The 13,244-nt window shown below is 41.5% G+C and overlaps 1 protein-coding gene and 5 non-coding genes across 7 annotated transcripts in view; all 6 read left to right on the top strand.

Annotated features, from left to right (window-relative positions):
* The window catches only part of arhgef10 (Rho guanine nucleotide exchange factor (GEF) 10), a 65,127-nt gene that overhangs the window by 38,205 nt on the left and 13,678 nt on the right, over positions 1-13,244 (top strand). For both annotated transcript variants that reach the window (XM_069661488.1, XM_069661487.1), the window contains 7 exons: positions 538-653; positions 2,501-2,628; positions 3,706-3,806; positions 5,068-5,189; positions 7,249-7,335; positions 8,126-8,352; positions 9,928-10,085. In XM_069661488.1, the coding sequence (XP_069517589.1) occupies positions 538-653; positions 2,501-2,628; positions 3,706-3,806; positions 5,068-5,189; positions 7,249-7,335; positions 8,126-8,352; positions 9,928-10,085 (939 nt within the window). The remainder of the gene's footprint in view (positions 1-537; positions 654-2,500; positions 2,629-3,705; positions 3,807-5,067; positions 5,190-7,248; positions 7,336-8,125; positions 8,353-9,927; positions 10,086-13,244) is intronic.
* Positions 4,007-4,080, top strand: trnai-aau (transfer RNA isoleucine (anticodon AAU)). The gene has a single exon. It is a non-coding gene; the product is annotated as a tRNA-Ile (tRNA).
* On the top strand, positions 5,496-5,569 carry trnai-aau (transfer RNA isoleucine (anticodon AAU)). Its single transcript has one exon. It is a non-coding gene; the product is annotated as a tRNA-Ile (tRNA).
* trnai-aau (transfer RNA isoleucine (anticodon AAU)) lies at positions 6,144-6,217 on the top strand. Its single transcript has one exon. It is a non-coding gene; the product is annotated as a tRNA-Ile (tRNA).
* On the top strand, positions 6,755-6,828 carry trnai-aau (transfer RNA isoleucine (anticodon AAU)). Its single transcript has one exon. It is a non-coding gene; the product is annotated as a tRNA-Ile (tRNA).
* On the top strand, positions 9,430-9,503 carry trnai-aau (transfer RNA isoleucine (anticodon AAU)). Its single transcript has one exon. It is a non-coding gene; the product is annotated as a tRNA-Ile (tRNA).

Here is a 13,244-nt window from a genome sequence, read left to right as displayed (position 1 = left end):
TTAATCATATCACAAATATCCAGTAGGTTTTATATTTTGAATGCAAAAGGATTATATAGGCTGACATGCAGAAAAAAACACGAGACCACAATGACCTACAAGCGAGCGCACTGGTGAGATTCACTGCCAAGTTTGCAGAGCTGTCACAACTCCCCGTGGGAAACTGACTGATTGGCCTTTATTGATCTCTGTCTGTTTGTCCAATTTTAACTGCTTCTCTCATCAGACCGGCTTCAATCACTGCTGCTTATGTATCCAGCTGTCTATAACGGCACTGTTGGAGACACTAGCTTTTTATGTCTCAGCTTAATTTCCGTTGTACCTCACAGTTTCTCTCTGACTAGCGCAAGGACACCACTTTTTTCATAGGTATTCACTGCAATCTTTGAGTTGAAAAAGGGCTATAAGTCACCTTTTTCATCGCTTTTCCCTGTAGTACAGCGTTCATACTGCCCATTCACATCTATTGCAAATTATTTTGGCTGCAAAAATCCTGATGTTTTCAGACACAGTTTTCTTTTGTGTGTTTCTTTGCAGACAAGCTGTACATGGGCCCCGGTCAGTTGTACCAAGATCTGCAGAACCTAATCCATGACCTCAGCCTGGTGAACCAGATCTCGGGCATGATCGGCAGCCTCAAAGGCAACTACCAGGTACTATACAGTTCAAGCTCTGAGTTAGAAGAACATCATTTTAACATTTCTACTCTTCGATGGTGGTGTGAAACTAAATTGACTAAATCATATTTTGTCCCAATAAGCATCACTGTATCGTGTCTGTAAGGGTCAAGCCAAATTTAAAACGCTTAAAAAGTCATACATTTAACTTGCTGTGAATGACTGAGGACATGCATTGCATATTATTGTAACTAAATATGACATCTTGGAATAATTATACTGTCTGGTAATATTGTTGGAAGCTTGACAAAAGTTGACATTGACAAATGTACCTCAGGACTCTTAAAATCACATCCATCCTGTTTCCCCTCAGACGTTCATAAGGGCTGGGCTGTTATGCAGACATATAATGTTTAAGCTGTGGAATGTGCCAGCGTGGATAATTTGTCTCTTGGAGTCTAGGAGTCTCTTAAGTCCCGATTTGCACCATTCAAGCCTGTCATATCATTCGGCCACACACAGACAGGAGTCTGTGTGTGTGCTGTTGGAGTGGAGGTTTACTTTGCAGAACACAGGATGAGTGTGCGAGGCTGTGTTTGTGCTGTGCTGGTAGGTCTGTCAGAGGCAGAGTGGGAGGCAGAGTAACAGAGCGGCTCTCAGAGAGACATGTGATGATGGGAAAGGAAGGAATGAAGCAGGGCTGAGATGTGTGAGCTGTACACTGCCAACACAACATTTCATAACCCAAATGATCCTGGAAGTATTCTAAGAATAGATTAATACTGAAATGTTCATGGATAACATGGAGTCAGAAATGATATTTTAAGGCCTAATTTATAATTAATTTGTCTTGTAAAGATAATCCTTGCAATGCATACAGTCCAGTATGATGCACTACATATGCATTACACAACAAACGGCGACCTTGGTATTCAAAAAGCTTCCTGAAATTGCGAAAAAAGAAAATACACATTACAAATGTATCAAAGGAACTACAGGAAGGAGACAAATTAGAGGAAAAAAACAACATAAAGATTCTTAAAGGGCCAGTTCGCCAACTTTCAACCTAAGTCCTATCATGCTATTATGGGGAGCTAATGCCATTATGGTAAAACAAGAAAATGCATTTTTGCTCTGTGCCTTTGGAGGACGCTATCCGCTCCTCCAATGGGCCCTGGAAAACCTCCGCCAGACGACGTGAAACGCGTCATCTGGCGGAGACCAGGGAGCTTGCTAAACTACACTTCCTCAATCTTGGACGCCTGCATCCGATGTCATGTCTCGTTCAAAATCGTCAGGTTTGAAATGTAGACTGCAGACCTGAAGATTTTTTCGACGATCAACCGGTATATTCTCGTCGTGTTTTGAATTCTATACTGCTCTGAGCCATTGCCTGCAGCGAAAACGGTAGTATTTAACTCCAGCGTCTCTCGCTGGGCTGTTCCTTTCAGAGAGAGTATGTGAAAGGGTCGTAGTGCACGCTGGGTGTTGTAGGAATGTAGAATGGGCGAAACCACGAGCAGTTTGTAAAACTTCCTCCACAGCTATGGCGACAATTTAAAATATTATTGCTTCTATCGATTACAGAGAACACCAGCTTTTTCAAGGGGCGAACTGCTCCTTTAATTAGGTGTCTGAGTTATTACATGCCACAAAGTATAGCTTAACCTTTTGGTGTAGAGGGTGTTGTCTAACACATCGGTCCAAATTCTCCCATAGGTGCTAGATTGGGTTGAGATCTGGATCTTGGAATGGTCTTCATTTTTTAACTTGAATATTTAAAGTAAAATTACTGATGTTTCAGGGGTCTGCTGTAATTGCATATCTCTCTTCCTCCTTCTCTATCCCCCTATTTTTCATCCCTCCAATGTCCTTGTGTACAGAATGTAAACCCAACAGTGGCCCACGACTGGGTATCAGGTCTCCAGAGGCTGATAATGAAGAAGGAGGAGGAGATCAGAGCAGCTGACCGATGTCGGATACAACTCCAGCTGCCGGGCAAACAAGACAAGTTGGTTTTTTAAACTCATATATAAATACCCTCCAATTTCTCTTAAAGAAAGCACATACAATATTTTAACATCTTAACTTGTTTATCGTAGGTTTGTCGTTATCCCCTTTTACCCTGCTTTCTCCTTCTGCCCTCCCAGTCACCCTGCATGCCTTCAGCTGTATGAGAGAGTGTTTTGGATATTTAGATAAACAACTTTATCCACCCGCTCTAATCTGAGGCATGAATCTCAGGGGAGGAAATGTGCATTCGAGTCTGCAGTCAAAGCTGCCCAGCTCTGCAGCTGTGACTGGACACAAATAATCATGTCACACGTTTATTACACACACTCTTATATTCTGCACGTGGTCCCCCAAGGGACCACCTTGTTTTGGCTTTTTCACATACTCTCTCTCCCTTTCACTTCCTCACTCGACCCCTCATCCCTGCAGCACTTAGCTGGTGAGATTATCCACGGGTATGTTTGGAAACACAGCTGTGCCCTCTGTCATTCCTCTGCTAATCCCTCAATCACAGAACACACAAAACACAACACTCCCACCGTCAGCTAGTGACAGGAGGGATGCATTTCAGACGCAAGCGCACACACAAAACATATAGAACAAATACACACACATATCCTCTACGAGAGCTGCTGGTAGAAGCGATAACTGACATTGATGTGTATCGCATTTCTGTCACATTCTGTCTCATCAGTCAACATTGAATAGACAGTCATGAGCCCCCTCGGCTGGTTTTCAAACCAGACAGATCTCCTCTCTTTTGCCATGTCTCGTATTTTACTGTACCAGCTGCTAATCAGCGGATTGGTCTGTATATAATATGTAATAGTTACAGAAGTGCTCAGAGAAATGTTCCAATTCAGACCCCATATGGTTGTTAAAGTGTCGACACATCTCGCAGCTCATGACTCTTTAATTACAGTCTTTTAATGATGACAAACACTAATTAATTAGAGTGTCGACTCGTCTTTATTAGTCAAATATCAACGTTTAAGTTTTCTTTACTTTCAAATGCCTGTTGAGCATGAAATTTGTACTTTAAATAAAACAGTTTTTCTTTTGTCCTCTATTGCAGGTCGGGTAAACCTACGTACTTCAGCGCAGTGTTCAATACTCTCAGCCCAGCTGTCAAGCAGTCTTGGATCAGTAACTTGCAGATGGCGAAGCTGGCTCTAGGTACAGAACTGAACACTTCCTGGCTGTAAATCTTCCCGCCTCAGTTGTTTTTCCATTTTAACTTTGTATTCATGTAGTTACACAATATGAGGGTTCACTTTATTGACTTCTTGATTTATTTATCTCCTCAATCCATTGATTGCCTCACTCTGATTACATTACAAGTGCTGGGAAAAAATAGCATATTCCTGAGTATGTGGGGCCGGTTAGCTCAGTTGGTTAGAGCGTGGTGCTAATAACGCCAAGGTCGCGGGTTCGATCCCCGTACTGGCCACATGGTTTTGAGATAAGAAATACATGTCAGACTGATTGTCAAATGACTACTAGTTGTTGTTAGGTCAACTGCACGTTATGACAAAAATGATGAGAAAACAAAAGCTGTACCAAAACATGTTTAAAGTTGTAATCTCAAAGATCTCAGTTTCATTGTCTTTGGCGGTCCCTGTGGCGATAAACGGTAATTGAGCACACTTGCCACATATCCAGACAAATGCTGTGTCCGAAACCGCCTACTACATACTCAAGCAGTATGTACTGCATACTGCCTACTAACCTGACTATAAGGATGCCATTCCAACATACTCAGAGCCGTCTTCTCCGTATCACGTGACTTAATCGGTTACGTATGTCCGGTCTGATCTCCGGTCCATCTCCGGTCCATCTCCGCCATAGTAGAAGCTGAATAGCCGCAATGCATTTTGGGGCGGTTGAGTACAACCAGTGAGCTCCCGTCTCATACTCAAACATCCGGGCTGATCTAGTATACATCCGGGCATTTCTCGCAAACACAAAATTGCATACTATGAGATGAGAACGCGTGACATACTCAATTTTCCGTCACATTAAGTATGATTAGTATGATTAGTATGATTAGTATGATAGTATGCGGTTTGGGACACACCAAGTGTATCCAGAACTGTAGCCTCTTAGCTCCGACTACCCTCTCTGGCAGACTAACCACTGCTAGGTGATGGAAAACATGTCAAGAACTGGGCGCTGGTCCATAATACTCCAAATGCAAAGGCTTTCATCAGTGGGCCATAGGCTCAATCACCATTGTGTTACCTCATTCAGCGATAGATGGTGACTTAACAGACATTTATTTAAATGGAAATCTTCAAGATTACTTTAAAGGTATCAATAAATAAGATTATTACTTTAGTTTTACAATGTTAGTCTCATTTTCCTAAAAACAGATAACTGCATACTTTACATTATTTAATCAATTGCTTATCCTGTGTGTGTTTGTGTTTTACATCAGAGGAGGACAACCTGCAGGGCTGGTTCTTTGCAGAGGATGATGGGAATCACATGAAAAAGCAGAAACACCCTCTCTTGCTCCGTCAGATGCCTGTCGTCATGTCAAAACTACAGGAGTTCAAGGTGAGACATTTTTCTTTCCTGACTTTTTTTCTTACTATCAAATATATGCAGATAAGTGTGAAGGCAATTTCTGATGAGGAGAAATGCTTTTATTGATGTCTTGAATGTAATTACAGACAGGAGTTGGTTTGGTTTAACATACACGCTTCCCTGTTCCCTGTAGAAGTTGGTCAAAAGAAATGACCTTGATTCAGGTGTGGTGCTTCTATCGTGAAAGCCAATGGATAGATCCTTGTAGCCAGTGCTCTCATTATAGCACTGACAAGTGACCAGTTAAACATAGGTTGGTGCCCCTATTCTGTATGAGGCCGGTTAGCTCAGTTGGTTAGAGCGTGGTGCTAATAACGCCAAGGTCGCGGGTTCGATCCCCGTACTGGCCACAGGCTTTTGAGTAGGTGAACAGAATGAGTTAAAGGTCATTGTTGTAGTTAGGGTCATTGACCACACTGTCCATGCAATAATATCTCACTCACTAACTAAATGAAAGCAGTAGATAAGGCGCATATAAATGCAGGAAAACAAACAAATATCCAAGGTTAGTTGTTCATTGCAGTTGTCTGTCATTTCTCTAGCAAGTATTTTCTTACAGTGACCGTCATTTTTTATTGTTTTCCTAAGCTTTAAAAAATCTATGATTAATCAAAAAAGGGGGAAATAATTGCCAGATAAATCACCATTAAAACTGATTGTTGATGTTGAAACCTTACACAGATCACAAAGGAGTCTTAAAGCAATCAACTTACAAGTTATAGGACATAATGAGATGCTATTGGGCTAAACTCCAGACAACTTTTTGTTACTTTTCTCACATCTTTTGTAGCCTTCTTTTAGAGAAAGATTACAGTTCTCGACCAGTAGTGTCACCTGCTAGCTTCTGTAGGTCATCTCGTGGTCACGCCGCTTCCTGGAGGACCGCTAAATGACCAGCATTGACTGATTAGTGCACAGGTGCGGGGCCGGTTAGCTCAGTTGGTTAGAGCATGGTGCTAATAACACCAAGGCCGCAGGTTCAATCCCCATACGGGCCACACGGTTTTTAATGAGTATGTGTCTCAGGATGAAAGCACTCAATTATAACCTCATGCTGCTGTTGTGATCATTTACATTTGTTGAGCTACAAGCTATCTGACTGTCACTATCTGTGTGTGTGTGCCACATTGTTGCCTGATCGTAATCGTAGTACAAAGGGTAGATCGGCTCAGTTCAGTTTCTCACAGAATTGTTCTCATAATGCAAAGGTTGTCAATTCCCTCTCTGAGCCGGCCACATTATACATCTGACATGTGGGAGGTTTAACACTGGTTTATTGTCCACCTCTGCTCTGATAGGGTCAAGTAAGACATAACATAAGACATGGTATTCAGTGACTTCCTCCCATTTAGAAGATATTATTACTACATTGAGAAACAAGCACATTGAAGTAGTTGCTTCTTAAGTATTCCTTGTATGTAGATGTTCAGCTTTTAAGGCTGGACACCGGTAAACATTTCCGGAACGGGGTCAGATTACGTGAACCAGTGACAGGCAACCCTAGGAAAAAACTAGCTGGGCTGAAAGGTATGTGGGGCCGGTTAGCTCAGTTGGTTAGAGCGTGGTGCTAATAACGCCAAGGTCGCGGGTTCGATCCCCGTACGGGCCACACGGCTTTGAGCTAAGACACACACATGTCAGATGTTAGTTGTTCAGAGGAGTGTTGTGATAGCTGTATTGTTGGAAAATGCAGGGGCTTTTACACAACTACGGATTCTTTGTTTGTTTTTATGTGCCTCCTTGACCCGCTCATGTCTTAGTTCTCCTAAGATGCCAGTAAGGAATTTCATAGCATTAGCTTTATCACCTGTCTTAATAACTGATACAAGTGTCCACAGAAGCCTTTACTTAATTAATTTAAACCTAACAGTACCTTTGAGGGCTGAACTTCTGAGACCTAGAGGTTTTTATCGTAAAGGGAGACTCTGTTATTCTCTCTATGAATTCCTACATGGTGACTTGATGTACTCAGCTGACCTCTTTCTTTATCTCTTTTTACACTCTCTTGCTTCTTCCTGTTCTGTGGCAGGTGGAATGTGCTGTTCATAATCCAGAGCCCCACATCAACACAGAGAGCACAGCTGACACTCCAGTCGTGGGCCACGGCTGTGTCTGGGTGAGACATTTTTCCTGTATTGTTCAGAGAAGAAGCAGCGCATTAACATATATTTAACTAATTATATGTTACCTACAATAATTAAGTAAAAATAAAGTTCTGTAGAAACACATTCATGGGCTCTGAAATCTGAGTTTTGGACTAGTTAAGTGTTTTGAGTGGCTTAAGCAAGTGACTCTGACTCTTAGTTCTGGCATAGAGGTGATTTTCTCTCTAATGTGTAAGCAGAGCAGATGGTAAGTTTCTACTTTTTATTCATTAAAACGTCCTCTTGAGAAATATAATCAGGGTTTTTAAATTATTGCCTCAGTATTTAAGTTTTTCTCTAAATAAACAATGGCTGTCATAACAATAGTAATCACTGCTAATGTGGGGCTTTTGACAATCAGGGAAAACCTTGGATCTGTATAAGAAATAAACATCCCTCTAGCTGTTTATTTTCATGGTGAGGTAATATTTAAACATTTGCTGAGAGATGTTTAACACAAATACTAACATTTTTTTAAAGTCTTAGAATGTTTTTTTTTACATAATTGAATTTCTTAGGGGATTAGTACTGGATTTATAAGATTTTGCTCTTAAATTTTGGCCTTTTATCACACCGTTGAATTGAAAACATTGAATTGTCATAGTTTTTTTTCTCCTGAGTAATGTATATCCAGTTTGGTTTCTACCGTGCTTTTTTAGGCTGAGTATCTCTTACAAAAGTGTTCAGTCATATATACAATCATCTAGATAAATTAATTAATAACATATCCCTAAACAAAAATGTCTCTTTGTCTTCGTTCAGGTTGCAAGTTGCACCAACCAGATGGGCCAGATCTCTATAGTGGCCATGCAGCACTCCAGCCCTAAGGTGACCGAGTGTTTCAATGTAGAGTCCCGTATCCTCTGCATGGCTTACATCCCTGCAGAGGAGCCCCAGGAGAATGGCGAGAAGGTCCCAGAAAACAACCATGTCGCCACAACGAAGGCCAGTGATACCCCTAGTGTTTGTCTGGGCATGGAGGAGGGCAGGTACAGCACACAACGCACTTCCAAAGTTATCTAGATGTTAGCTTAAATGTCTGTGGGAAACAGTTAAATTGAGCTGTACCAAAAAATGTTTTATATATTATTTAAAGGACACAGTGTTTTGTTTTTGTATCCACAGGTAAATGTAATTTTTTATTAATGTTGTAATTTCTTTATGGTAAATGTCAATGATGTGTTTGTGACACGTGTGTTATTGACACATCTTGCTCCTAATAATGACGTGATAAACATGGTTTTCTGGACTTTTCACTTTGTCATATATGTTATTAATAGTACATAGAGTGGCAACATAGTGGCCAATATATTTGTCGTATTTATGGTAACAGATTGTTAAAATGCACTCTAGTTGTTTTAAAGTCGAGGTGAAATGAAAAAGGTCATTTTAATCCTTTTAGATCACATCCCCGGTAATATTGTGCATCTATTTGACAATATAGGCCAAAAAAAATACAGAAAATCCATTTCTTTGTATTCTTATATCAAAATCTGATCATTTTCATCAAAAAAAAATATCCCGTGTGCTTACGTAGGCTAGAACCAACCAATTTCAACCAATCAATCTGCAACATTTAGCCGCAGAGCACCAAGAACGTTTGGTCAGTTAGCTAGCTACTGCGCTTTGGAGAACTTCTGTCTACGCCCACTTCGCAACGATCAAATCAAATCCCTCTAATGATATGTCCCGCCTGCACGTCCTGTTTCACTCGGAAATACGTCACGATACGGAAGCTAGATACTCTTGAAATACCGTTACAGCTCGACTTTAAGAAGTCACTTAATGACAAACCCTTTCAAATCAGCATCATAATGGAAGTACACCAAAAAAATATATACATATTTTATCCATTCATCACAAAATTCTCAAAATGCCTTATATGAGCCAAAGCTCACATTATAGCTCTGACAGTGACATGCTCCTCACTGAGGAGACATCATTATTCCACTGACAAACAAGCACATTGGACCGACCACTTCCTAAAGTTCCTCTGTGTTTAGATGTGTACTTGTTTGGGATTCAGATACGATGAGGCGCAATGACTGACAGCTTCACATGCATGGGGCCGGTTAGCTCAGTTGGTTAGAGCGTGGTGCTAATAACGCCAAGGTCGCGGGTTCGATCCCCGTATGGGCCACTTGGATTTTAATGAGCATGTGTCTTTGGATGATAGCGCATAGACTAATCCATATAAAATAGTGTCAATTATAACACAGTGCACCACATGCTGCTGTAGTGATCATTTACATTTGTTGGGCGTACATTAATCAGTAGAAATATTATTCATCCTGTTATATGACTGTCACTATCTGTGTGTGTGTGTGTGTTCCCAATTTAGTTTTTTTGATTACAAGATGTTAGAAGAAATCAAACATTTAACCCACAAAATGGGTTTAAATAAATGTTATTGGCTTAAAGAATTGTAGATACCAATTGAAAGTGTCGACAGATGCAAAATGTCCCACAAACATAATATACAACATAGTGACAAAGTCTCTTTAACTGTATTGTATCCAAAAAGTTTAAAATTTGTTTATACTTTTATCTCCTGTCCTGTATAGCATCATCATCTATAAGAGCAGCCAGCGATCCAAGAAGGTACGTCTGCAGCATTTCTTCACTCCGGACAAGTCGACCGTCACCAGCCTGGTCTACAAGAAACACTGTCTGTACGCCGGCCTGGTCAGCGGCTCTGTGGCCATCTACTCCAGATCACAAGGTGTGTGTTTCAGGAGGGGAGAGACTGGTGGTTTTGTGTATCTCTTGTGTTAAAGTCTCATAATTGAACCTTTGTATTGTTTGTTGATGCTCTTAAATAGCTGAAATTGGGGCAATTACGAGGTTAAATCACTGTTATTGTGTGAAACAGAAAATGCATTCAGTGAGTTGATTAGATTTGGTTTTCAAACTGTGCAGGCTGACAGTGTTTACTTCAATATGCACTGCACTAGCAGCCTTAACCGTAATTGGCCACTTTGGTGAATAAGTGCACTGTTGTTGACTGGCTTGATAACTTTGTTATTAAATTTAGCAACTTTTAAAACTCCTCTGCTGACATCATTTTGCAAAAGGAATAAGCACTATATCAGCTGTCTTTCTCCAGTTATCCATGCAGATCATTTCATGTGTTACTATGCTAAACATGTTGCTGTATTGACACAGCTTAGCATTTGGTATCCCTCAATGAAAGGGGTTATTCTGGGTAGAACATACTAAGACTTCTTGTTTTGTGGAGCATCGCTCAGACGGTTATTTTCTCTCTCTGAGTCACCGGGTCGTTGTTAGTTTTGTAAGTCAGAGGCTCAGTGTGTAGCTCGGGGTCAGGGGTCTCTTCTGCTCTGTGTGGAAGTTCTGTTTCCGTTTGCTCGGTTGTCTGGGAGAAGCCAATCTGTTAGCGGTGACCTATTTAATGCCTTCCCTCCCAGACGAGCACAGACACATTAGAGGAGAGATACGGGGCTGCAGTCTTCCCACAATCTATCACATTCTGCGCTTTGTTCCTCCTCTCTCTGTCTTTGTCTGCTTTTTCTCTCTGTCAAATAATGTGGGTAAAGATAAGTACATTGGGATCGCTGTCTTGTGATGCATCCATTGCTAGAGGTGTGTTTTTAATAACCTCAGTCACACATTCATTTCTCTCCTCATATGACTCAAAAGTTCCTCCTCGGAGATGTTGGAAATCTAATTTAAGTTTCCTCGCTCAATTTCTAGCTTGTGTTCTGTTTGGCAAGGAGACAGATTGAGACAAAGAGATACAGAATAGGTGAGATGGCCTGAGGACAGAAACACAGGAGGGAAACTGTTCTCACATTCTTCCGTTGAGCTACAGTTTGCCTGCAGAAACAAACTGTATGTATGTATGCAACCGTTCAGGAATGTACTGTCGAGCTGTTCATTACTGCTTGTTTGATGCACATGTCACCTCTTTCCCCCCTTCACTCACCAATTATTACAATGCCAAACACGCTGGTACAGAGAGTGTGCCAGTGTATTTGTAACTGAATGTCCCAACAGTTTCAGTAGATGCTTTCCATCTTTCATCAGCCTGGGGTGTCAAATATATTCCCAGAAGGAAATCCTGGCCCTAAACCCTCTGAGTCTGTCTTGTTTGATTTCTGCCCATCAACAGTTTTGTCACTCTCACTGGAACATGAAGCCTGCTGCTAAAATGATGACTCATTTTGGATGTAGGGAGACTGGTCCCTGCGTCCCGGTTATAATGCTGCTCAAGTACTTTGTCACAGCGGAAGGCTCAGCCTGTACCCCATTAGCATTAAAAGCAGACCAACTGTTTACATTGCAGAGAAGACAGCGAGCAGAGCCAGGAGAAATGATCAGCTTATGTTCTTTGATGTTAAAATGTCAGCTGATCAAAGGGGACCCTCACAGTGAATAGTGACAAGGCATCCAAAACAACTGAACAGACGGGGATGTTGCTTTGTCTTCAAAGCAATCAGTGCTGAGTTATCCTGCGTGGAAATGCTGTACAGCAGAAGATGCGGCGTGTCTGAAGCTGGCAAGGCAGCCTCATTCTGCCATGCTAGCTGTTTCCTCTGTAAGTGACTGTGTAGGAGATGAAGAAGGAAGGAGGCAGTGACTCGGCAAAGGTCACGTCATGGACAGACAGTCAGAACATTATTCTGCTCTATGCTGCCAGCCTAAATCCTCCCGAGAGAGTGCCGAGCATCATATGTAGTTGGCTGCATCTTTGTCAAAATAAGAAAAATTATAGTCTTGTTTATAGAGATGTACTGATTCCATTTTTTGGAGTCTGTTACCTAAACTCCAGTATCGGCAGATACCTAATACTTCTCCAATACTAGTGTGAAAAATACTCAGCTGTATACCACTAATCCTGTGTGTGTGATTTCATTGTTATCATTATGTATTCTCTGGCTCAGTACACTGAGGAAAACTAGAAACAAGCTAAGCTAACATTAGCGGCAGGCAGCCTAACGTCCTGTTTCTGCCGAAGAGAATAGGAGAAACAGATTTTTAACAAAACATTTTCAAACCATTTTTTTTTTTTAAATTCATAACTTGAAATAAAAAATGACACCCCCAAAATGTGAAATGGGAACACACTGCTAGTTGACATTTTGCTAGCTTAAACAACATAAAACTGTCCTCCAGCAGGCTGCACGGTGGTGCAGTGGTTAGCGGTCCTGGCTTGAATCCCGGTTCGGACGTAGGGGGCCTGTCTGTGTGGGGTTTGCATGATCTCTCTGTGCATGTGTGGGTTCCCTCCACGTACTCCGGCTGCCTCCCACAGTCCAAAGACATGCTTGTTAGGTTCATTGGTGACTCTAAATTGCCCGTAGGAGTGTGAGCATGAAAGGTTGTCTCTCTCTATGTGATTGACTGGCGATCATTCCAGGTTGTACCCCACCTCTCGCCTAATTACAACTGGGATGGGCTCCAGCCCCCCTGCGACCCTGAACAGGATAAGCGGTATAGATAATGTATGGATAGATGGATGTCCTCCAGTAGCACCTTGTTGTTGTTTGCTAACATCACTACCTGAAGCCAATTCTTCTTTCCTAATCTCAAACAGTAGTTGCCTCCTGCAGCCATAATATGTTTCATTGCTGTGTGGGTTTTTGTTTGTTAGAAGAAGAATCAGTTAAATGACGGGAGGTCTGAAAACTGTAATGTTGGATCGGTGCTCGACTATCCTTCTGGTAGTTTCCTGATACTGCATTTTAGGCAGGTCAGAGGCATTTCCCATTCTGGTATCTGTATTGGAACAACCCCGCTTGTTTGATTAATGTTCAGTGTTTGTCACATACACTGTGATGCGAGATTTGTTGCAGCTGACACTGACATGAAGGAATGCTACAGTTGAAGAAATGAGAGATGTGGGCAGGCTTACATAAGA

This window comes from Semicossyphus pulcher, unplaced genomic scaffold (genome assembly GCF_022749685.1).
Source record: "Semicossyphus pulcher isolate SPU_LCO1_2020_fin unplaced genomic scaffold, fSemPul1.0.p SCAF_14, whole genome shotgun sequence".
Taxonomy (NCBI): Eukaryota; Metazoa; Chordata; class Actinopteri; order Labriformes; family Labridae; genus Semicossyphus; species Semicossyphus pulcher.
Note: the sequence above shows the minus strand (reverse complement) of the source record. Positions and strands in the feature narration are given on the sequence as shown.